This window comes from Haemaphysalis longicornis, unplaced genomic scaffold, assembly GCF_048455015.1.
Source record: "Haemaphysalis longicornis isolate Haplotype H1 unplaced genomic scaffold, Haemaphysalis longicornis Haplotype H1 scaffold_8, whole genome shotgun sequence".
In the NCBI taxonomy this organism is placed as follows: Eukaryota; Metazoa; Arthropoda; class Arachnida; order Ixodida; family Ixodidae; genus Haemaphysalis; species Haemaphysalis longicornis.
In genome coordinates, this window is record NW_027526445.1 from 120,140,020 (window position 1) to 120,166,122 (window position 26,103).

A 26,103-nucleotide genomic window follows, 5' to 3' on the forward strand; every position below is an offset into this window, starting at 1 on the left:
GGGACGACAAGGGAACCGTTACACAGCTCTGGGTGCAACATCTCTAGGCTCAATCAAGGTGGGGAAGGAAGGAAATGCTAATGAGAAAAAGATTAAAGAATGACGGCCTCACTGCTACGCCGTCATGCTTCCCTCTGCCGTTCTTGTTTATTTCGAACTGTTTTTCCCATCATGAGCCTTTCCACTACTGTAATGATCGAAGACCAGCAAAGCTGTATGGTTGGACGACTATGTTGAGCTGTGTATGGTGGCTTGCCATATTTAGTGAATAAAGACACATGCACACAACTTGCTTAGAATTAATTATAAGTTAATTCTCATATCACCTGCTTCATGACAGTTGCTACAAAACATGAGTTACAGCCGTTTTCTGTGTTCATTTATTTTTATTTTATTTACGGTATGCTGCGGTCACAAACGACCATGCAGATCGGATACAGCGTTACATATAGCAATACATATAATACATTTCAATTACATAAAAAGCAGGAAGATGTAGAAGAGACAAACAGAAGGGAACTCTGCCCACAAAATGCCCCAGGTGCACAAATCAAAGTTTTATAATTTGAAAAAAGAGGGGAAAAAAAAAAATATATATATATATATATATATATATATATATATATATATATATATATATATATATATATATATATACACACACACACACAGTCGAACACGAATATATCGAACTCCAAGGGGATCACGAAATAGTTCGATATATCGATAATTCGAAATATGAAGTACGCCTATCTGAAGCGTATCTGAAAACTCCGCACATGACTGAGAGCTTTTGAAGGTCGCTACAAGAGGTACCTCACCGATTTGTTCCTCACAGCACGGTAAATTCAAAGCCACACCGCTACGATAACGACACTTCAACATAAAAATAATCTGTAAGATTCGCTTGCTTCATGTGCATCATAAGTTCACAAGGCTGTTCTAAATCCAAAGTCTTCCGTTTTTCCGTGACCATGGCTCCGAAATGTGGGCCGTGGACAAAAATACGTAACCCGGTACATGGGCAGATCAACCACTGAAAAACGCTCAAGCATGCAGAAAAAAATGCCAGAAACCGAGCGCAGCAGGAGCAGTTGCCATCATCATCACATCCACCCCGTAAGGAGAAGCGCACTTGCAGGGGCACTTGGGGTGCAGCGTTCGATAAACCGAATGTGCCCGTGACCGAGAGTTCGATACACGCGTATAACAGCGCTATACTTTTGCGAGGGATTTTCAAGGGGATGTTCAGACAGTTCGATATAAACAATAATTCGATATATCCGTGTTCGATATATCCGTGTCCGACTGTATATATATATATATATATAACAAAACAATCAAACAAGAAATGCGACAAATGCTATCAGTGCAGTCCTAATAGATTGCAATGAAACAATTTTTTCAGACAGTGAATTCCAATCAGCCATGGTTCGCGGAAAAAATGAGTTCTCGAAAAGATAAGTGCGCGTTTGATGGGGAAGTAGATTACATGCATGCCAACAAAAATTCTTGCATACAGGCGCGTGCATTCACATTCAGTTTGTTTTGATACAGCAAAAATAAAAATTTGAGTCTGGCTATTTTCCTGCGTTGCTCTAGTGTTCGAATCTTTTTTGTCACCCTTATGGATGACGGCAAATTTGTTCTCTTATATTTGTTACATATGAAGCGAATTGCTTGCCTCTGTACCATCTCGAAACTACGCTTATTTTTTTTTATACTACGGATCCCGAGCTACGCTTGCATATTCAATTTTAGGCAGAACAAAAGTTTTGCAAGCAAGAAAGTTTGCATCGGATAGTGTTTTTTTTTTTTTTTACTTTACGTCTAAGCAAGCTGAGTTTCTCGGTTGCTGCTGTATAAGTCCTTTCTATGTGCGAGGAACACGTAAGTTTGTTTGTGATTGTCAATCCAAAATATTTATATTCTGTGGCTTCTGTTACACTGTTGTTATTAATTTTATACGTGAATAAGAATGGTTGTCTTTTATTGGTTATGCAAAGCAGCCCAGTTTTCTCGGAGTTCACGGACATCGGCCATGTTGTGCACCATTCTTGAATTTTTGCTAGACTACTGTTTAAAAAAAATTTGGTCATTCTGGCATGTCCCTTCTTTGAAAATCAAACAATCATCAGCAAACAACCTTATTCAAACATCAGGACACACCGCAGTGGTGATAACATTCACATACATGAGAAAAAGACTGGGTCCCAAGATGCTCCGCTGAGGCATGCCAGATGTAACAGGCAAACACTTGGACAGGTACCCATCGACATCCACAAACTGAGTGCAGTGGGACAAGTACTGTTTTATCCAATTAATAATAAAAGTAAAAAGGCCAAATCTGTGAAGTTTGTTTGGAAGTTTACTATGGGATACACGATCAAAAGCTTTGCTGAAATCCATAAAAACTAAATCATTCTGTCCAGCTGCATCAAGGGTTGCAGCGATCTCATGTATAGTAGTTGTGAGCTGTGTGGTTGTTGAAAGGTTTTTTTGGCGATTTGATAGCAGTTTATAACGTTCAAGGACTTTGGCTATGAAATGTACGAGGATCTGTTCAAGTATTTTGCAACAGGATGAAGTCATGGAAATCGGGTGGTAGGTTTCTTTTCGTAAGCGGTCTCCTTTTTTGTGAACTGCAACTAGCCAGGTGACGCTCCAATCATCTGGGATGATAGCCAGTTTTAAACGGGAATGGAAAATTTCAGTAAGAATATATGACACAGGCTCTGCTTACCGGTGCAAAAAAGCATTGGGTATGTTATCCAGTCCACCTGAAGATCTTTCTTTAAGATTCAATAACAAAGAAAAGACACCATCAAAGTTATCAAATATGGAAGGTCCAAACGACAAAGTCCCGTTCAGCTGGATTTAACACATCAGCTATGCCCTTTGGCTCCATTATAAGCACATCTGCGATCTTTATTTTGTCTATTTGTTTAGATTTCGAGCTGAGAAATCGCCAGAATTTTTGAGGATTTGTTTTAACAAAACTAGGCAAAGTAACCTCCAAATATTTACTTTTCGCACATGACAACACCCTGTGTAATTCTTCTCGGAGTTGACGCAGTGATTCGTTATTGGCAACTTTTCTTTTTTGCACGTTTAATCCTGCGCTTCAAATGTATAACGTTCCTATCAACCCAGGAGTTCTGGCAATTTGACTTAATACGCCTCGTAGGAGCAAAATTGTCAATCCATTTTCTAACAGTATCTTTAAACTTATTCCACAAGGCAAAAACACCATGGTTTCGCAAGTTATCTACTAAATCCCACAGCTCATTGAGAGCCACACTACCTTCATAGAGCGCCATGCGATGACAGCAGCAGGGAATGCTGTAACGTTTAGGACTTCACTGTGAGTGGACTAATCATGACAACTAAACGAAACTGGGTGTAATGATGGAGTCACCCCAGTGGCCAGTTTCAGTGTAATTTTTCTCCAAGATACCCACATTAGGTTGAGTGCTACAGAGCATTCTACACTAGCTTCGGAGAAAGCGTACACAATTATTTGTCAACACGACCCAATAGATGCACGCGATTTTGGTCACAGCCTAGCACACGACAGCTTCGCTGCAAAAAGTGTAGGAAGTCCCACATGGGAAGCGTTGGCAAAATGCGCGAGCAGGTCCGGCATACACTGAGCCCTTTCAATGCCGGCCTCACTGCTCTACCAAAATGCATTGCTGGGGAGACATTCTTTCAGGGGCAATACAAGCTGTCTTCAATATCGGAGTCCCTGGCACCTGTTATTTAGCACCTGCATAATACCCCAGTGAATACGCCCAGTGAATACGCCAATTAACCCTCGGCCCTCAGTCCCCAGCGGCTGCGAAGCAACTGACCACGGCGGCGGTCAGACCTGTGACGCAGCAGAGGGTGCTAAGAATCCCTGGATCCGGACAGGCCGCCAATGGAATCTGAACCTGGCAACGTTTAACGTGCGAACCTTATCTAGCGAAGCAAGTCTCGAGGTCTTGTTCGAGGAATTAGAGGGCATTAAATGGGATGTAATAGGGCTTAGCGAGGTTAGGAGGGCAGGTGAAGCCTTTATGGTGCTGAAAAATGGACACATCCTATGTTACCGTGGTCTAGAGGACAGAAGAGAACTGGGAGTGGAATTTCTAGTCAATAAAAGCATAGCTGGCAACATAGACGAATACTATAGCATTAACGAAAGGGCAGCAGGTCTTGTAATTAGGCTCAATAAGAGGTACAAGCTCAAGGTGGTGCAGGGCTACGCGCCCACATCCAGCCACGACGACCAAGCAGTGGAACGCTTCTATGAAGATGTGGAATCGGCAATGGCTAAAGTAAAAACACAGTATACCGTAGTTATGGGGGACTTCAATGCTAAAGTAGGCAAGAATCAGGCTGGAGACAAGGCAGTTGGGAACTATGGTCTGGGCTGTAGGAATAGCAGGGGGGACCTACTAGTTGAGTTTGCAGAACGGAATAACCTACGCATAATCAATACCTTCTTCTGTAAACGGGAGAGTCGGAAGTGGACCTGGAGGAGCCCGAATGGGGAGCACAAAAATGAAATAGACTTCATATTATGCGATAACCCTGGCGTCGTGCAGGATGTGGAAGTGCTCGGAAGGGTAAGGTGTAGTGACCACCGTATGGTAAGATCTCGAATTAAGCTAGATTTGAGGAGGGACCGCAACAAGCTAGTACGAAAGAAGCCGATAAACGAGCTAACAGTAAGACGTAAAGTAGAAGAATTCAGGATCGCACTGCAGAACCGATATTCCGCCCTTAACGAGGAAGCCGAGCCTACGACACAGGAAGCCAGCGACAACCTTACACGCATTATCACGGAGTGTGCAGCATAGGTCGGCGTACTCACTCATGAGTACACTCATTTGTACTCATTTGTACTCAAACTCACGAGTGAGTACGATGATGAGTGATCACACACCCAGAAAAAAACAGTGAGTACGATGACGAGTGAGTACAGGGGTAAGTCCACTACTCATGAGTACAGTACTCATGAGTACACTACTCATGAGTATGAGTACTCATGAGTATGAGTACTAATGAATATGAGTACTCATGAGTACACAGCACTCGTGAGTACACAGCACTCATGAGTACAATACTCATGAATACTGTTTTTGCGAGTGCTTGCACTCTTGAGTATATGCACTCCTGAGTACAGTAGTGGCAACAGTAGTGCAAACAAGAAAACGGACGACAAAAGCTGCCACCCGAAGACACACAGAAAGACGCAGTTTGCGGCCACGGCTGCACCGACAACCCCCGAGCTCCCCTGAGCCCGACCCGGCCTGAGAACAAGAGGAGACGCCAGACGCAACGCGAGTGCTTACGTTCCGTTTCGCTTTCTCACATGTACTTGCCTTCGCGCAGTAAGTCGCTCAACGACAGTGCACCGCGTCAGACGTTTTCTTCCTCTGTCCTGATTTATATGTAACCTGTGTTATTCTAATCAATTAAACAATTTATTTTTTCTACTTAGTCTTTCATTCGAGCTACGACCTAGCTAACAGTGCAGATAAGTTGATTATTCGTGAGTAATACAAATTGAGTACTCGTGAGTACAGACTGAGTACTCATGAGTGCAGAATGAGTAGTACTCATGAGTGCAGAATGAGTAGTACTCATGAGTGAAAAATGAGTAGTACTCGTGAGTAGTACTCATGAGCAGTAGTACTCATTGAGTACTCATGAGTACAGATTGAGTACTCATGAGTACAGAGTGAGTACTCATGAGTACAGATTGAGTACGAATACTCGTGAGGACAAATGAGTTTGAGTACAAGTGAGTACGATTACAAATGAGTATTTGATGAGTGAGTACGAGTGATTTTGTAAACAGACGAAGTTTTTGAGTCTGAGTTTGATTGAGTACAGCGTGAATGAAAAAATTTGTGATTGAGTTTGAGTGAGTTCTTTCTGTTTTGCCGACCTGTGGTGTGCAGTAGAAGTCGGGGGCACTATGGCTAGACACGATACTGGTAAACTTACACAGGAGACGAAAGATCTAATCAGGAAACGGCAAACCATGAGAATCTCTACCGAAGCTGACAGAATAGAACTAGCCGAGCTCTCGAAGTTAATCAATAAGCGTAAGACAGCTGACATACGGAAGTATAATATGGAGAGGATCGAATACACTGTAAAGAACGGAGGTAGCCTGAAAGCAGTGAAGAGACGTCTTGGCGTGGGGAAAAATCAGATGTATGCACTTAAGGATAAGCAAGGCAATGTCATCACAAATAGGGATAAAATAGTCACAGTGGCCGAGGAGTTCTATAGGTATCTGTACAGTAGCCGGGACATACAGGATAATGCCGAACGAGACAGTAGTTCAGAGGAGATAGACATCCCACCAGTAACGACCGAAGAAGTAAGGAAGGCTTTGAAAGCAATGAAAGGGGGCAAAGCCCGTGGTGAGGATCAGATAACAGCAGACCTCTTGAAGGATGGCGGAGAAATTGTACTTGAAAAACTGGCAAACCTGTATACGCAATGCCTAATGACCACAATGGTACCGGAACCTTGGAAGAACGCGAACATCATCCTAATCCATAAGAAAGGCGACATGAAGGACTTGAAAAATTACAGGCCGATCAGCTTACTGTCAGTCGTCTACAAGGTATTTACCAAGGTAATCGCTAACCGAATCTCTGCAACTTTAGATTTCAGCCAACCTAAAGAACAAGCAGGGTTCCGTAAAGGTTATTCAACAATGGACCATATTCACATGATCAATCAGGTGATAGAGAAGTGCGCTGAGTATACTGAACCCCTATATATAGCCTTCATAGATTATGAGAAAGCATTTGACTCGGTCGAAACCCTAGCAGTCATTCAGGCATTACGGAACCAGGGGGTAGATGAGCATTATGTAAGAATACTGGAGGATATCTACAATGGGTCTACAGCTACCATCATCCTACATAGGGAGAGCAGTAAAATACCTATAAGGAAGGGTGTCAGACAAGGAGACACAATCTCTCCAATGTTATTCACAGCATGCCTACAAGAAGTATCCAGAACGTTGGATTGGGAACAGGTGGGAGTAAGGGATGGAGAATACCTCAGTAACCTCAGATTTGCTGATGACGTTGCCTTGCTAAGTAACTCGGGGGACGAATTGCAAAGCATGCTTTCCGCACTGGGCGAACAGAGTAGAACCGTGGGCCTGAAAATTAATATGCAGAAAACTAAAGTAATGATCAATAACCTCGGGACAGCACAGCAGTTTGAAATAGGTGGCGAGGCAGTGGAAGTGGTAAGTGAATATATCTACTTAGGCCAAGCTGTGATCCCGGATCCCAACCATGAGGCAGAGATAATTAGAAGGATCAGAATGGGGTGGGGTGCATATGGCAGACATTCTCAGATAATGAATAGCAGCCTACCATTATCGCTGAAGAATAAAGTGTATGACAGCGGCATCTTACCGGTACTCACCTACGGGGCAGAAACTTGGAGGCTCACTAATAGGGTTCAACTTAAATTGAGAACGACTCAGCGGGCAATGGAGCGGAAAATGATAGGTGTAACATTAAGGGACAAGAAGAGAGCGGAGTGGGTCAGGGAGCAAACTGGTGTTAAAGACATATTAGTAGAAATTAAGAAGAAGAAATGGACGTGGGCAGGGCATGTAATGCGAAGGCAAGAAAACCGCTGGTCATTAAGGGTAACAGAGTGGATCCCTAGAGAAGGCAAGCGTTGCAGGGGGCGGCAGAAAGTTAGATGGGCAGATGAGATCAAGAAGTTTGCGGGGATAAATTGGTCACAGTTGGCACAGGACCGGGGTAATTGGAGAATAATGGGAGAGGCCTTTGCCCTGCAGTGGGCGTAGATAGGCTGGTGATGATGGTGATGATGATGAATACCCCATGACATGCTTCCCTAGATCCTTTTCTTGTGACTGGCTCTGAGCAGGTAGCGGAATATTTGTCTGCCCAAAAACTTAGCGAATGCTCTGCTTTTAGTATTGATGTGGTAGACCTCTTTTACTCTATTCCTCATGGCAGTTTGCTCACTTGTGTTAAACAGTGTATTACGGACAACAATGACGAACAGAAGTTTATTGAAAGTTGTGGTATGTCTCTTGGAAGCTTTCTGGAACTGTTGAACTTTTATTTTAAATCCACCTTAGTTTTTTGGGGGGAGAAGGTTTACACTCAAAAGTCTGGTGTGTGTATTGGGTCGCGTGTGGCTCCGGTACTTAGCAATATTTTTTTGAGCAGCCTGGACTCTGTCTTGGAGAAGCATCTGGAGGGCCTAGTTTTCAAGGCTTTCAGATATGTCGATGACTATCTCTTGCTCATACAGACGTGCAGTTTTCAGCAACATGTCAATAAGGTCTTGAGGATAACAGTCATGGTCTGGCGTTTACAAGTGAGGTTCCCCAAGATGGCGACATCCAGTTTTTGGACTTGAAGCTCACCTTCCAGGATAAGCGCGTCTGCTGGATGTATGAACCTAGGTCTAATAAGCCCCTGTTGAGTTATTCGTCTTGCCACTCAAAAGTGGTAAAAACAGGGATTGCTGTCAACAGCCTGAACTCGTCTCTCACTAAGTCCTGCGTCCATACCATGGCTACTAGTTTTGCGCATCAGATAGATAGATTGAAAAGTGCTGGCTTCTCAGATCAGACCCTTGTGTTTGCTGCAAAAAAGGTGTTAACAAAGTTAAGGCAGCACGGAAGAAATGTTATTGAAAAAGAATCGCGGAAGCGGTGTGCTGTTATACCCTATCTTCATGCAATTTCGCATAGAATGAAAAAGATAGCAGGCCGGGTTGATGTTGATGTGGTATTCTCGGCGAAGAATAAATTGGAGAGGCTTATACCCAGAATCGACAATAAGCTATCCAGGAAAGGTGTTTCCCAAAGAAAGGGGTGTGGTGTTAAGCACAAGGCTCAGTTTGTTGAATGCCGATCCAATGTCGTGTACTGCATTCCTTTGAAATGCAAAAGGAAGTATATCGGGCAAACGGGGCAATGCCTCAATGAGCGCTTGCGCGAACATCGAAACACCCTCAAAGGCACGCCTACATCACATTTGTCATCTCACTGTAAAAGTTGCGGCTGCTATCCTTTGCTTAATAAAACTACAGTCTTGATGAGTCACAAAGATAGGAGAACAAGGGAGATAGTGGAAGCCTTTTATATAAAAAAGAATTCAAAAGATTGTGTTAGTTGCCCGTCCATATCGCTACTGGACTGCGAAGTAGAATTTCTGGACAGATGTGGTATGACTGTGCACCTGTAAGATAATGTCAAGATTGTTTTGGTCACACACGTTCTTATATATTTTTCCCTTGTGTAATAAACACTTCAGTTGTTAGTCAGCGCTCGTGTTGTTGTCCTCTTCCTTCTGTCCTGGTTTTTTTGCGCACTGTTTCACCACTATGATTCCCTACAAAGCGCTATGCACAGAGCCCCTTTAGGTCAGCTTCATTACTGTACATAGATGTACTGCCAGAAAGATGTTTTGTCAGGGGCGATATAAGCAGCCTGATCTGAAATAGGGAGGACCTAGGGCCTGTTATTAAATACCTCCATGAAGAGCCCATGTTTTCCTATGCAATGCTATACACCGAGCTCCTTTAAAGTTAGCTCCACTACCATACGCTGCTAGGAAGACATTTTCCCAGGTAGAGTACAGGTGGGCGCGTATACGAAACACCAAGGCCCTCTGGTCATTCATTATCCCTGCTTTCCTATGCGGCAAAAGAGTGACACGTGGAGTGTTAAAGGCGGACAGTTGGGTTTCCTCGCAGAGTCCATACAAAACGCTCGAGCACATAACATTGGCAAGAACCAGTACACAGACAGGGAATCGGTGTATTCCTGCGCACATAAACGTACACAAATCCATTCTCTCCTTTGATGGAGATGGATTTGCGTAACTCAGTCAAGTGACTGTGCAGGCAACAGTGGAGGTGAAGGTGGACACTTCAGGCCACAAGGCACTGGCACGAAGTACACCACGCTGGTGTGTGCCCGTATTTCAGTGTGACTTGCAGTTCAGAACACTGAAGATATTGGCACAGTGTGCAACTGACATTCCTGCATGCGGTAGAGCCCCAGTGCTCGGTCGTGCTATCACGACTGCACATTAAAAATCATCCCCTCATCTACCATGCCCCATCTGATCTTCATCCTGCCGACGCATAATAATATTTCACTCGCACGGTCAGGGCGACTTAGTCAGGTACATGGCGACCGTTTTTTATATATAGCTGATCGACGTGAGCATTGATTGTCCCAACAAACGGAAAAGGCTGTCTGTGGTCACTCATTTCTTTATATAATTTAAAAAAAAAATTGGGGGCAACGTTTCATTTACCGCGCCCGAAAACGCAACATGCCCTTACCGGCCCACTGTCGGGACGAGCCTGACTTGGGTGTTCGAGGTTAAATTTTGCGGTTTTTCTCATTTCAATGCGCCCGCATTCTTTGTATACATGGTGCGCCATCCCTTGAGGTTACGGTAAGTGAACTTTGTCGAAGTTTTGTTCTTTTTGCACTAGGGTGCAGCACAATGTTCAGCACGGGCCTTCTGGGTTCCAGAGTGTTTTCACATTCGGGCGGTTCACAAAGAAGCATGGCCTCTTTCTCATTGCGTGCGTTTTACAGTGGTGCACTTAGCGAAGGCGATGATGACTTCAGTGAAGAAGAAAATTACATGCCTCCATCAGATGTGCTGTTTGTGGCAATAGAAAAACAAAAGGAGGCCGGAGGGATGATGTGTTGTTCTCCAAAAGCTTGCAGTAACAACCCTGGCCTGCACCCAGGAGAATGCTTCGAGCAGTTTCACACGCTGCTCAAAATTTGGTAAAGGAGTTGCAAGCAGAATGCAAGAGAAAAAATAAATATCCTGCCAGTTCTTCTAGCACAATTTGTGTTTTTCTTTGCGGCACCAAAAACTGCAAAATAGTTTCAAACCAGGATGGCCAGAAAGTGGGTAAAAGTTTCACTAACAATATAAAATTACTCCAAGATTAAGGGTCAAGAGTAATGAACAAAAATCAACAGAGTAAACTACAGGTTAATTAAATATAGGCGGACATGAAAACCATCCCGGTATACTACAATTTCATAGCATTCAAACAATTCATTACAAGAGCTTGTTTTTCCAGACGCCTGCGCTTTGAAAAAGCTAGCCCAGGCAAATCCCCTATGGAATGTTTTATTTTATTATTGTTATTTTTTTTTCTATGAACAGCTGTAGAGAGCTGGCTCCACTATGCAGGATACTAACAACAAGGCAGCATGTTTTAAAAACACTGGTCTCGCTAGTGTTACAATTTTGTTGGCGAGCTGCCACCTAATCTGCCAATACCTCAGTGCGTCAAGCGGATATACTGCCTGTCAAGATTCCATGAGCCCTTTAAAGCTAGCGGACCGTGCTATGGTTCATTACTGCTCTAGCTCTTTTTTGCAGTTCACGAACATGTTGAGATTTTATACTAAAAATATTATTTTTCTAATAGTTTAGCTCAATCATAGTACCCAAACCTTGATGATTGCATGATAAAAGATTCATTATACATCAATTACTGACTTTTCGAAGCTTTTTTGGTTTCAATGAAACTAAGATTCGGAGACTAAAATGTTTGTTCCATTACTAAGTTTATGAAATCAAAACTTGAATATAGTCAACATCTATTTGATTTACATGCGGCAACATTTCTGTTATACTCAGATGGACATGTAGCTTAAAATATGTGAGCTTTCAGTGTTACAACGTAACGAACATTTTTCAGACAGAGAATGCTGTTGCTTCTTTTGGTGGCTGATAACAACACACCTTGTTTGAAGAAGGGCAAACTTTTAGATGCAACCATGTGAACGGCAGGTGTGCCTGGCAGCCTCGTGTGGCAATTGATCATTAGAATTTACCTACTCATACTGGTCTCGGTAAATGGGTGCAGAAGTACTACCGCACACTCTAGCATCTGACCAATAATCGTCTTAGAGGAAGGAGGGCACATGTTTTGTGTTCGGAAATTTAAAGGTCACCCTTAGATGAAACAATTTACGCAGTTACAGTATTATTTGCCTTGGAATAATATCGACAGGCCAAGTCATTTGTAATATTCAGCTCACTTCTGAGAAACATTTTTAGCTGTGCAATGATGCTGAAGATGGAGATTTTTTGGGACCTATTTCCCTGCAAACTGTTGTTCTTGTCTTTCTAAATTTATCTATCTCTCACTTGTCACAGTTAATTGTTTCCTTTTGAGCCCCATTAAAGCAATTATTGGCCAGTCCTCAGTGAAAATTGGCACGAATTGGAGTTCAGAAGAAAAACCACTAATCAATAATAAGAACATTTCGAAGGGCTGGGCCCTCTGGAAAAACACAAACAAATGAATTGAGGGAACATTCCCTTCAAAATGTTGTATAGGTAATGGAAGGCACGTTGCAATAAGGGCTATGTAAAAATCTAAGTAGAAATGAACACATTTGCGGTTTGTATTGATTAAGGCCAGCGGGTATATGCCACGAGTAGAATGACTAGAGAGATTTTTGTCTATTGGTCACCTACACGAAAATAGCGGCATACGATACTTTGGTAAGGTTTTTGTGACCTAAGCCAAGAACAATGTTTATTTTTTTTTTAATCCAAGCCCGATATATGTCAACGGAGACAATTAACAAATGAAAACACAATCGACTGCTTATCATTTTCCCGGAATAGGAGCTGTGCTGTCTACCTGTTTGAAGAGGCGCGTCGAAGGTAACTGCGCATTTCGTTTTACATTTACGTGAATTGCTAAAAAACGCTGCAGTAGCGAGACTACAATTTTCAGAAGACCTCAACTGCATTAACGGCGCAAGAAAACAGCCCGCAAATGAAATTAAACCAATTTAAACAAATAACAGCAATCGAATAACGTGTAAATAAGCCGAGAGCGTGGGGAGGACTAGTTTACGCGTCGGGTATAAGCATTTTGTTTTATTTTTTCTACAGTGCTACGGCAACCGGACAGAAACCAACAAAGCTGCAATTAAACGCCCACACACACACACACACACACACACACACACACACACACACACAAGCACGCACGCACACACATTTCTCAAGGCACAACATTATCGAAACCTAAGATCCCCTAGGGCCGCACTGATTTTTTCATCCGATCACGCAAAGCGGCAACTGACGTGACGATACTCTGACAGTACCTGTGAGTCCTCGGGTCGTATGTTCTTGACATACTTGCTCACGTAGCTGAGAATCAGAGGAGTCACGTACGACTCGATCTTGAACATGACTCCTCACAGGCGTACTTCACCCTGAAACAGAACCGCATCGCATTAGCGAGATTCCGACGGTCGATCGCGGCTTTATAATCGCGTACTACATCGCCACAACTGAATAGAGTGATTAGACATGCTCTAAACTCTCGACAAACCCAAACAAGGGAGCGCGTTATGGTGTTAATGACCGCGGTTATTTACAGATCCGCGCTGGCAGCCCAAGTACGGTACCTGCGACGGCGTCTTGCAGCGATTCCGCGTCAAAGCTCCATCATTTTCGCAAGTAAGGAGCTACTGAAAGACGCGCGCGGACAAAGCCACGCGATCGCGCGACTTGGCCCCGCTGCCTTGAATAAAGCGTAGCCCGAGCGAGACCTTGAAACCGCTTGACTTCGCGTGCCAGCGCAGCTGTTTGACGCTTATGCAAATTTATACATGGGCGCCGCCATGTTGGATCATGGTTGGGGCTGCATCTTTCTTTTTCTCTTTTCTTTCCTCCATGCATCTACTGGAGCAAAAAGACACTTTATACTGCGACAATGCTGTTGTCAAAATTATATAAGCAAGCTAAAGCTTTATACTCATTTGTGAAGTAAAATGTCGTTATTATAAACATACATATACCTATCCGCTGCAATTAAAAGAAATTGTATTATCATCATCATCAAAATAGAAAGTTAGTAGTTTTAGTGATTAATCTAATTCAATCCAATCCAATCCAAGCAGCTGTAGCAGTATAGTGCCTAGAATCTAGGCACTATAGTAGCAGCTGTTTACCAGCGCAGGAAAACAAACGAGGAAAGCAGCGTACGAAAAGGGCTGCCTTGCGAAAAATGCCGTTGTTCGTCAGTAGTTCTGTGTTTGTGCCCTTTGCCGCATGACGTACAGGCTGTCCAAGATGTCTCGTTTCAAGCCTGCGCTTCAACCGGAGATTCTGCGAGCACACCAAAAGGATGAACAGCACATCACGTCGCTGCAAAGGGACGTTTCAGAAATCGCGAGGGCAGGCCTCGGAACACGACAGTGGATGCAGTGGCGTTCGGAGATCGACTCGCTCGCCAGCCTCATGTACTACTGCGCCACAACGCTCATCGGCTCCCAAACTCTGGGTGAGGAATACGTGCACATTCTGCAGCTGAGCCGATCGCTCACGAGCGTCCCGTCGATCGCCCAGAGATTAGCCTTGGTGGTGGCTCAGTCATTCGGTGGAAACATCGTAAAAGGCGCCGTAAACCTGCTCAAGAGAGAGAGGGGCGTGGACACCGCAGCTGTGAACGCGGTCCTGGAAAACGCGCTGAAAGTGCACACGATACTGTTCTACCTCGTTGGTGGCTACCACAGTCCTGCCAAGCGGCTGACCGGAATCCGATACGTTCTGATCAGGAACTGGCTTTTCGCTCCGGACGTTGCGAGGTACTACAAGGTTCTGGGTTGGCTGTCTCTCGCGGAGTTCGTCGTGTCGCTTCGGTCGGCGGTCAAGTTGTTCAGAGCGTCGCCCGAGAGCTGCTACGACGGTGAAAGCAGGTCGTCCCGGTACGAGTGTTCCATGTGCGTCGATTGCGCCGGGGACGCGTCGGCGATTCCGTGTGGGCACGTCTTCTGCTGGCTCTGCATCGCGGGCTGGTTGAGGACTAACAGGCAGTGCCCCTTGTGCAGAGTGTCTTGTGAACCACAGCAGATAGTGCTGCTTCTAAATGTGTGATTGAACTTTCGTAGATGTTTTTTTTTTTTTTTAATATCGATTTTGTTCGTTTTTTCTGGCTCATTGCCCATTTCTGGATACCGTATTCTTTTGAAGGTGCTGGTCGATGTACAGGAACCCAGAGGAAGACATTTCATGCACCATAGGAGTAACGGCACGTTTAATTGCACAAGGAGTAACGCTTTCAGAGTACATAAACTGGTACAGTTTTCTCTTGTAAAAATTTATAGCGGTGAGAACACGATGGGAAAGAAGCAGGGCGGTGGGACGAGCACTTGACGTGTACTTCGTTGTAGCTTCATCAGAGACAACTGCAATACACATTGTTGGGCAACTTGGTTCATACTGTTGCCCTTCGCACTCCAGTTGTTTGCAACAGTATGCACAGACTTGCCCAAGCGTGTGTTTTACAACAATGGCTTGGTGGGCTATTTGGTACGGCGTCTTGAAGGGGTTGAGATCTCAACTGAAGGCATGCTGATACAGCTGTCATTAAGACGGTCGATTTCGCGCCTTGACTACTTCCTGTGTGCGCTTGTCCTTTTCACTCCGCACTCTGCAAACAGCAGAGCCCAAGCACAATTTTTACAATGCAAAGCTAAGTGGGCGGAAACAACAGCAATTTAACAAGGTTCTTATGTGTATCATTGGAGCATCAACCTGTCTTGCCGCTATTAAAGCGGAGAGAGTAAACGAGGCCTTCCGTACATACAACAAATTTCTCCCTGCACTTCTCCAAGCAGCCTACTTTCCCTCTGCCCCCACCATTCACCATCAAACACTGATAGAATGAACGATAGGGATTATTTGATATAATCTGTGTAAATAATTTGTAAACACTTTTTAAATGCGGCTTTTTTGTTTTTTTCTTTAGCCGACCTGCTGCGGTGACTCAGTGGCTAAGGCATTGTGCTGCTGAGCACGAGGACGCGGGTTCGATTCTCAGCCGCGGCGGCTGCTTTTCTAACGGAGGTGAAAAGTAAAAACGCCCATGTATACGAGATTTCAGTGCACTTAAAGATCCCCAGGTGGTCAAAATTAATCCGGAGCCCTCCACTACGGCGCACCTCATCGCCTGCTTTGCGTCGGCGCGTTAAATGCTACAATCGATCAATCAATCAAATTCTTTTTAGCCGATGAGACCGACACCACAGGGCGCGCCTTTTCTTTTCCCTGCCATGCCAACGACAATCTACATCATGTGGACTCACTGGCACTTACAGGTGATGTCACGATGCCTAGTGACGTCACCATGGTGTGCTTCTGGCCCAGAAGCCATTTTGTTTACTGTGCGCTGGGGGCACTTTTGAAATGGTGTCTCTAGTTCCAAAATGCTTTTTCAGCAGAATTAGATGTGCTGTGTCGTCGATTTCAAAGCCAGCCACTGGGCTAATGTGAAACTATGGCATGGTGTACTACCAAAAGTGCTAGCTATGCGAGCTGCTTTTTGCAATTTATCAAGCATCGGCCCTGCCGATATTCTCAATATTGTGCTAAGCACTTCATACTCGACTACAGTTACAAAAATCAGCGATTGTGCTAAGGACAGGCATGGAAATAAAGCTTCAGCTCAAGAAAGCCTGTGAAGTTTTTCGTCCTCCATGGCTAAAGAACACACATTCAAGGAACTTGTTTAGAAAGGTAGATGCATCTACTGTGTATCGATTCATAATTTCAGATTAGCTATCTGCTTGGTCAACTCTTTCTTTTCTAAGATGCCTTTCTCCAGCAGACAATGCATCACTCGTGCTGCCTCAACCATCTGTCTAAAATTCACCTTGTTTGGATTCTTGGGCATGCAACGGTCGTTTTTAATTAATCTGCTGACTCGCCAGGCTTCGATCCCACCCTAGCTAGAACAAGAAATGGCATAAGGCACTACTTCGGCATGTTTAATGTCTAAATCCCCCTTCCATGCCACTCCCCACCCACCACCACCTGCTTATTGTCAAAATCTAATTCTTTGTTTTCGCTCCTCTACCCCCGCAGGTTTTCTTTTTTGGCAAAACTGACAATCAACTAGCCAGAAGACGATAGCACGATTATGTATTCATGCCTTTCTCAAGTGGTCAGAAAGTCCTGCTGTCAAAATTATGCAACCATGAAAGCTCATGAAAGCCTTTGCAAACAAGCCTGCTGTGCTTAAGCCACAAAACTTTGCTGGTCTCTATGGCAGAAAAATGTTGAAGACAATTGTGAAAGGAAAAGACGTCGGGGGAAGAAGAGAGCTAGGTATGAGAGGTGACCTGCTGTCTTGATATATGCTCGTAACGGCCCGCACTGTTTTAAAAAAAAAATTGGGAGAAAACATGATGTTCCTGTGGTGTTCATGGTGCCATTAAAACTTGGTGGGCTGTGCAGGGCTGTTGGGGTGGGGATGGAAAATGGCGCAGCAAAGTAGACGGTGTAAGTTTAGGCGTATGTGCAAATGTGTCAATTGTGCCGAGGGAGACATTGTCATGAGGTTACTTTTACATTGTCCAATCAGGCCAGTGTATCGACAAAAGGCTGAAAGAGCACAGATACGTGTGCCAGCAAAAATTGCGCCCACCTCCCCGCGAGGGGAACCCTGTGTAGATGCGACGCATCGTGGGGTTCACTTGGTGTTTCCGTTGGATTGATTCTGAAATCGCGTGAAACGTGTCGGGAACACGTACGATTATTATGTTTTATGATTATTATTATGTTTTATTGGCCAATCTTGGTCAATCTCTCTAAGTGGTATGCTTGGGGCTTCGCTGTCGCAACAACCTTTACTCCATCATTGTTGCTGTAAGTGGGAGCTTCTTTTCTTTTATTGCAAGTGTTAATCATTGCCCCATCATGCGTTGTATCAGTAGCTTCTTGATGTAGTTTGAATGAGTCAAGGATATAAGGCGCATTCGTAGCATTTGATTCTGTCTCAGTTTTGTGGCGCAGTGGGAAGAGCGAGGAGAATGGGGGAGGGGCGGACGACAACAACGCCGACGCTGCATGTACAAGGCGAGTGAATGAGATGCAGTCGCATCTAATAACTGCCACAGGGAATTCATTTGGCCGCACACTGTGCAACGGGCAATGGTGATACTGTGTTTGATAAAACCACTGTTAAGGTCAAGAGCTACACTCACACAGGTTATTTACGAAGCATTTTCAAATTGTCTGGACGCGATAAAGGATGTGTTACCATCCCTTCCATCGCAGTCGCCACACGTGAATGTAGTTATTTGGAACAATAACTGTGAATTCAGCACGTGCCACTGGAATGGTCTTCAGACCTATCAATTTACACCTCGCCCTTTCCCTCCTTTTGCATTCTCGTTTTACTGTGAAGCAGTACGTGTCAAACCCTCCCAGTTTTCATTCAGGTGAAGCCACTTTACTCGGCGGCGCTCCTCCTCGGCACCGGCACTGCCTTTTTCACAAGTTGCGGAATCGGCTGACGACGGCAGTAGCGCCTTTCTCAGATGTTTGAGGATACACAGAAGCGCGAATGTGCTCGAATACGACAGAAAACCGCTGACACCGAACATGTAGCAATCTCCGCCTGTAATTCTACCTTGTCGAGTAGCTGCGAATCCCTCCCGGATGAAAAGCGACTCGTCCTCTTGGAACGCCGACTTGAGCGCAGTACTTCTTGTTTAGCTAGGCCTAAGCACGTGCCCACACCACAGGCTGCCAGTTTATGCATGCACTGGTCGGGTTTGTAAGATGCCTACGACGTGGGAGGAAAACGGAGAGCCACATATTTTGTCCGCTAGAATAAAGCTCGAGTACTTGCACATTTTAAAGGAGCCATGAATACAAAATACAAGTTTGTTTTATTCGAAAGATTTTGTGTTTTATAGTGCTCCCAGTGCTTGTCCGGATACAAACGATGCTTTATTCACTGAGAAATTATTTCATTGTAGCCAAAATTTTGATTTTCCCGCTAAATCGTGTGTTTTCGTGGTCTGAAATGACATCACAGGAATCAACCGCTCTGCAGCCTAGGGTTCCTCGATTCACGCGTACAGGGTAGATACACCACCTTGTTGCTGACGCCGCCATTTTGGGTAACTCGCTCGCCACCGAAGCAAGTCATTGTATCAAAACCGCGCTGAAATTATCGCCGCAATGCGGTTCACTGGCAAAGTTTGAATCATCTTTTCTGTTTCGCGTTGCTGGGTCTCGTGGGAAACGAAAAGAACAACGCCTTGAGGACAGAACTTGCGCCATGATTCTACTAATCGCGTGCAAACCAAAAGGAGTGAGTTAGCAACAGCGCTTCTTTCATTTTTATATCCGCCAACTATTCTTAAATCGCACTAAACATTCGTTGACAGAAGTTTCAAGTCATGAGCCAGTACTTCAAAGTTCGGAAAACAAACCTCAAAGTATCCCGCAAAAATGCACACCAGCATATCAACAAAAATCACAGTGAAGACACCGGGAGAAAAACGCAGAAAGGCCACAGCAACCGCAGACGTCCATGGAACGTCCAAAAAATAGCCAAATATCCAATGCTAAGTTTGGACGGCCACTGTATGTCCATGTTTGGATGTACACTTCGACGTACAGTGGACATCCAGCAAATGATGTACAAAGGATATGTATTATCATTACCTGCGTAGGAGGGGGAATTTATGTAAAATTATTTACCTTCCAAGGGATCATAACGAAGAAAGCTCGTTTTTGTTGTCAATTTTAATCATAAGGCATGTCAGGAATCAAGTTTCCAGACGTTTAATAACGCTGATATATCCAGTCCGAATGGGCGTAAGGAAGTGTTAAATCCAAACGTCCCAAGGACGTACACGGCATGTCTGTCGACAGCCGGAATGAATGTACGTTGGACGACCGAAGGACGTCCGGTGCTTGTTTGGGGCAGGACTGCTGGCAACTGAAACAAATGAGCCCACAGGACACGACGCTGCAGTGACATTTTGTTCTCTCTGTTTATTAACACCACATGACAATTGCACAAAATCTTGCGTGCTGCAAGCCTTTGGGGCCTCGCAATTTAGCCGCAGGTACACGGCTGTGCTTTCGTAGTGATGATAATATGATGATGAGATGATAAAAAGCAGCGAAATACAAAAGTTAGCTGCACTTGAACACCTCAAAACTTTAGAAGAGTGGATAAAAAAAAGTGCCATAGTGTGTCACAAACTAAAGGTCAGCGCACAAATGCTGCATATTTGGTGGCGTACAACGTAGAAAGAAAAAAATGGTGAACCGTGATGGCGCAGGCTTTCCGCTATGCGTCCGTCTTAGAGGATGTTGCATAAAGGCTCCTTGGATTTGCAGGAGAACGCCTCGTTGAAGTGCTTCATGCGCTCGAACGGCGGAAAGTTGCACTTCGCCGCCCCTCTGTCTCTTTTCGCGCAGTCCTGCAGGGCATATATTTGGCAGCGTTAGAAGTCTTGCACTTTTGGTTATTTTGTGATCGCACTTCACCAACGTACGTCTATCATAAGTTATGCTATAATGAAGTCAAAAAGGTCTCCTGCGTCGTGGCATATTGCCGTATTTACTCGCGTAATGAACGCACTTTTTTTCCGTGAAATGGAAGCAAATATTTTGGGGGTATAATGCATTAGATAACCTAACTTTCCCAGGAAATATACATGTAAACAATTGACAAACACGCATGGTTTTTGTTGAAATATATTCGTGTTCGTTTGTCAATCGTCCGAAATGTCTAGCGGCAGAACGATTCCCTGATCAACTGCGTACTCCACAATCTTTAACTTAAAAATGACCGTGTAACTAACATTTCAGCCCATCCCGGACACCGGACGTTCGTCGGCCGTCCACCGTACGTCCATTCCGGCTCTAGCGAACGTCCGTATGACGTCCGTTTCGGGGCCGATGGACGTACCATGTACGTCCGTGGGACGTTCGGTTTACTTCCGTTCCGTACGTCCAGTCGGACGTCCGAAATTGGCTGTATTTTAATGTTCAGTAAAAAAAATTCTCCGCATTTCCCCGAGGGGAAGAATGTGAAAGTGCGAATGCACGAGTTGAATTTGCGCGGTTCGGTAATGTTCGCGAAAGAGAGATCACACACACACACACAACTACAAAGAAAGAAAGATGCATTTATTCACAGACACCTATTTGTGTTGTCGTTGTACTTGATTGCTAGAGCGGATCTCAGCTTTGAAATTTCGTGTCAGTACTCCTTTAAGCGGGTGCATTAGCCCTTCTCACGCCCGATTCCTGGCCAATCCCCCACGTGGGTATGTGCCATGTCAGCGGCCAGGCAGCGCGCGCCCACCTCCCCCCGTTGCTAGGGAAGACGAGGAGCGCGCGCACCCGCAGCTGTTGCTATGCGGACTACGGCGGCGGACGATTCAGGCTCGCTTAAGAAGTGCATTCGCACTTAAAATTTCCAGAATCACATAACGAGAAGCTAATGTTCCTACGTACACCGCGCAAGGCTAATACACCTCCGGGCAGACGGCATACATGACACAGTGAACTTGCCTCACATTGCTTTTTTTTTTGTTACTTCCTTTTTTTGCGCTTTGTGCTGTGCTGCGTGCCTTTTGAATTATCTATGTATTATTCGAGGAGGAGGGAGCGCCGTCAAGCTAACCAGATTAGCTTTTTTCTCTCTTCCTACATCATTGTGGATGGAAAATAAAATATTATGTTTCGTTTCCCCAAAGAGATCGTCGTTGGAGTTGGTGAAGTGCCTCAAATTTTTTTTAAATTTCGGCTTATTATTAGAAATGTGCACATTAAACTTGCAACCTACAAGCTGCAGGGTGTTGATGTACAAAATCTTTTTAATTGAAAAGCACAGTAGTAGCTTTTTCGTCTTTGCTTTCATATTCAATTTACGCCATTATTTAGTGCTAACTTTTTACGTCCGTTGACAGATGTCAGTCGGACTTGTACATCCGTTTCTGGACGTCCACTGTAAGTCCGAAAATGTACGTCTAAACTGGGCCTTGGATGTTCGGCTATAGTGCCTAGAATATTGCACTATAGTTCGGCTGTTCGGACCAACGTTTATAGATCTATAAACGTTGGTTCGGACGTCCGTGGTTGCTTGGGGGAAAGTGGAAGATGAACAAAAAAGCAAGCAACAAAGCTATCACGAAAAAAAGTAGGGCTGAGGCCATGCTGAGACGCTCAGTGGAATGTGCCGACTGAGCGTCGTTGTGACTGGCTGTCCCGCGGGCCGCGCCGGAGTGTTCGTTCCTTTTTACGCGGAGATTGCTCTAGGTGGGATTCGCTATCATCATCAGTGGCAGAAAGTGAAGTGGGAAAGCTACAGTACTGCAATTTGTGAGACTGTGGGATTGAAAAATTTAATTTTGACACCTAAAGGTGAGGGTGCATTCATTATGCGAGTGCGTTCATTACGTGAGTAAATACGTACGGTACCTGGTTAATTCCGGTAACAGCGTCTCGGACTCGTGTCCCCTAAATTAATTAGACGGCCGGCAAACGATCTGATGAACAAGTCCCCACTTCGTTGTAAACGGGTTCCGTGAGTCGATCCTTATACTTACGAGTGTAACATTTTGTTACACCCAGTGCACCACTCGATCTAGTTACTGAATTGTGCTAAATAAAAGGAATTCTTCATGTCGCTTCGGAGAAATCCTTCCTCACCATCAGCGAAGACAAAATTCCTTTTTCGCCGTTTCACACGTGCTGCTACAGTTGAACCTCGTTGCAAAGAACATCGATATAGCGAATTATCGGCTATAGCGAACCAAATACGAACTTTGGTTGGTCACGCCTTATTTCAATGACCATTATTCTTTTATAACGAAACTGAAACCGGGAAAGCCGCGCGAGATATAGGATATAACGAAAAAAAAAGGCTGACAGGCTACTTGGAAAAACCCTCCGGCATCCGAAACTGCAGAAGGCCCTTTTGTTCGTGTACACTGTGGAAAACTCCATCCTGCTCAGTGCTGTTAGTAGCCACCAGACGAAGATCACATCATCAAATAAATAAAGACACAGGCCTGTTTTATCAAGTGAACCTTGTTCCGTTGTACTTTTACGTAGATGCATGTTCCGGTCCATTGTGCTTGAAATGAAACAAGGAGAAAGGTAAGGGTTACCTTGCTCATAGTGGGGTGGAAGCCTAAAAAATGCATTTTTGAATGAAGTATTTTTGCGCGAGCCAGACTGTCGATTTGTTAGAGCCGATTTTTACCTCTACTGTTACAACGAATATTGGATATAACGAACTAATCTGCTGTCCCAATACTACTTAGTTATAACGAGGTTAAACTTAAAACTAAGAAGCGAAATGTACGTGTGATGCGCACTGGCACCTGGATGCCTTGGCAGCAAGCGTGAATAAATAACCCCAGGCTAAGGTAAAAATCAAAGACCTTTTCTTAAGAGAACAATGGTTACAACGCGAAACATACTCCAGTGTAACCTGAGTCGAAGTCAAAGTCTAAAATCGAAAATGATTTGACCGTGTCGGAATAATGGCGCCATCGGATAGACGTCGGCTTCATGCGCGAGGGACCATTCCATTCCGACAACGGGAAGCGTTTGTTTTCTTGACGTGCGTGGTGTGCCTTTGTGGAAAGCCAGTTGTGCAAAGTTTACTTTCCTGCAGTGCGTTTTGGGTGTAACTATTCTGATCTTGCACTTTCAAAATATTTACTTTCGACTAGACAAAGCTTCGCGCTTCCACTATCTTTCACTTCACCCACGATAATCATCATCGCCAGAGAAAGTTGGCTTTTCTGCGGTTTGTTTTGGGGAATGCCGCCATCAGTGATGTATAGAAAGCTTCGCTTTAATAGGGCGTTTTCTTACCTTCAGGCAGGCGACTACGTACATCACGCCCTCTGGAGTAAGCGACGGCAGTTGAGGAAGGTGCCGTTCTCGCTGCGCGTTGGTGGCGACCATGGCGGGACGAAGGCAGGCGTAGGCGAGGAGGTTTTCCACCTCACCATCCAGCGGGGTCCCCGGTGAGCCCAAGCACTCGGCCGGGACTGAGGCACCGGGTTTGACGTACCTGGACAGAGAAACCCCGCTTGCGCCAGATTTCCTTCGGAGGGCGACTAAATGACGACGTGGCAGTGGCATCCAGGAGCGCAGCCATGGAGCCTGGAGGAGTGCTTCGGTGTCAGAACAGTGTAAAAAAAAATAATAAGAGCGTTCGTGTCGACACGAACGCTACAATTTCTGTTACAATCTTAAAAAAACATTTGCGCATCTCCACGAAGTGAATCATGACGAGTGGGCGAAGCACTGAGGATCGTTCTTTCCGTAAATCACCCGTGGCATTGCCCACTCGCGCATATAAATGAGTGACAACGCGTGTGTACAGTATATACAACTCCAATCCAATCCGATACAATTCCATTCCAATCCAATCCATTTCATTCCAATCCAATGCTCCTCGCGCATGTGCAACACTGTGTACCCGGACAAAGCGAGGTCCTAAGGTGCTTCGCCCCTAAAATGGATCCTCGGGAGTCTGTGTGCGCTCGTATCTTTTATAGTTATTACATGAACGAAACAACTAGACCAGTGACTTTATTAAAGCATAAAAATGGCTAAGGTATTGTTTGGGTGCAGGCTCTCTTTTTAGTTCCCAAAATTTTTTCTGGGTATACGCCACTGGTGGCGTAGCGACCGCCATTGCAGCAGCTGAGATATTGTAAGCGCGTAGGCATTGATGCGGCGGAGGAGAAAAAGTTTCGGCCAAGTTTATGCACGATACACGTATAATGGCCGTCTACAGACATTGTGAATAGTTAAACAACGATTACAGGGATACTAAAGACTGAACAACTTATTTTAACTGAAACATCACGCGTTTGCAGCTCTCTCGACTATTCCTCGACGGCCAACGACGCCTTGTTTCATGAGAAATTAATAATTATAGCGTGCATTTCTCGTGGCCGTTTCCCTTTCATATTGCCCTTACGTTTTGGGGCACGCCACAAAGCTCCCAGAGCAAGGCGAGCCCGGATTTACCTACTCCATCGTCGCCATCTTCCTCAAAGCTTGTTCTTATTGGATTTCCCTTTCGTCGCAGCCAGCCAATCAGAAAGTGTTTTTAACGCCTTCTTGGTGTGGCGTCGAAGCCTCCACTTTTTGTTGGCGGAACATATGGTGACGCCGGCTAAGCTTCCCCGGAAATATCAACCTTTACCAATTACGGCTGTTGAAAATGCGCACACCATTGGTCAAGAAATGAAGGAAGATCCCGCTAGCGCGTAGCGAACTTGAAGGTAGCGAAGCTGTGCACAACCTTCACGACCACCACGAAGGTTTAAATCCACGATTGCACCGATTTACTACTTCTTCGCTGCCGCAGCTACATTTACACCATATACGTGTGAGCTTCTATCATTCTTTGGAAGTGTTAATCATTGGACATCACCTTGGAAGGGCGTACGCTATGACGTGTTTTTCTCGTTCCGAGCAAGTGTTGCCAGGATTACGGCAGACGCTGGAGATTTTTTTTTTTTTTGCCAATCTTGGCCAATCTCCCTAAGTGGGTATCATTGGCTTGACAAAACGTGCGCCGGGGACGCTGGGAGGTCGCCGCGATGCCTGCACACTCGAGCGCTCGACATTTTCTTGGGTTTGCAACAGCGTGCCAGTCGCCGCAGTCCTTGCCAATCTATACCTAAGTGCTTGCCTTGGCAAACGCGCGCAGGGGACGCTGGGCGGTCGTAGCGAGGCTAGCACACACGATCGCTAGGCATTTTCTTGGTTTTGTTAAGTGCCGGGCGGCCGCCGTGAGGCCCGTGATCACGTGCACGCGCTGACCTGCGAGCTCTCGGCAATTTCTTGGTATTTTTAAATGCGGACACGAAAAATTACGATTTGCTAAACAGCTTCGCTGTTAAAAAAAGTTGACGGCCGTCTCGTTTCGAGTCGATTGCGCTACATAATATCTGTTCTTGCCACTGGCTGTTTAATATATAAGCTCCAGTGGCCAGGAGGTATACGGTCGGCTATCGCGCTCCCCCGCATGCATGCATGAGTCCTTCGCCTGCGATTGTAAGCAAAGCGAGATATTTCAACGAAATCGAAACAGAAACAATGTATGGGCTGAAGAATAACATTTCATGCTTGTTAGCTGAGATAAACAGGAAAAAAATTCCCCCGCATTTCCCCGAGGGGGAGAATGTGAAAGTGCGAATGCACGGTTGTCGGCCCGCTTGCG

General features: G+C 45.0%; 3 protein-coding genes across 4 annotated transcripts in view; 1 reads left to right on the forward strand and 2 right to left on the reverse strand.

The window, feature by feature from the left end:
* The window catches only part of Vps13b (vacuolar protein sorting 13B), a 136,180-nt gene extending 122,473 nt beyond the window's left edge, over positions 1 to 13,707 (reverse strand). For both annotated transcript variants that reach the window (XM_077680821.1, XM_077680820.1), the window contains exons 1-2: positions 13,496 to 13,707; positions 13,190 to 13,300 (exon numbers count right to left, since the gene is read on the reverse strand). In XM_077680821.1, the coding sequence (XP_077536947.1) occupies positions 13,190 to 13,276 (87 nt within the window). In that variant the 5' untranslated portion in view covers positions 13,277 to 13,300; positions 13,496 to 13,707. The remainder of the gene's footprint in view (positions 1 to 13,189; positions 13,301 to 13,495) is intronic.
* Positions 13,708 to 13,993: 286 nt separating this feature from the next.
* On the forward strand, positions 13,994 to 16,544 carry LOC144149269 (peroxisome assembly protein 10-A-like). The gene has a single exon (XM_077680823.1). It carries the CDS (start codon positions 14,142 to 14,144, stop codon positions 14,964 to 14,966), a length of 825 nt encoding a protein of 274 aa, XP_077536949.1. The 5' UTR covers positions 13,994 to 14,141; the 3' UTR covers positions 14,967 to 16,544.
* A 3,397-nt stretch (positions 16,545 to 19,941) lies between these two features.
* LOC144149268 (uncharacterized) overlaps positions 19,942 to 26,103 on the reverse strand; it is a 46,618-nt gene continuing 40,456 nt past the window's right edge. Inside the window, exons 7-8 of the mRNA XM_077680822.1 lie at positions 23,733 to 23,934; positions 19,942 to 20,317 (exon numbers count right to left, since the gene is read on the reverse strand). Coding sequence (XP_077536948.1) covers positions 20,198 to 20,317; positions 23,733 to 23,934 — 322 coding nt within the window. The 3' untranslated portion in view covers positions 19,942 to 20,197. The remainder of the gene's footprint in view (positions 20,318 to 23,732; positions 23,935 to 26,103) is intronic.

Bases quoted from the DNA above. Each gene is read 5' to 3' on its own strand.
- LOC144149269 (XM_077680823.1), top strand. From the start codon at position 14,142: ATGACGTACAGGCTGTCCAAGATGTCTCGTTTCAAGCCTGCGCTTCAA.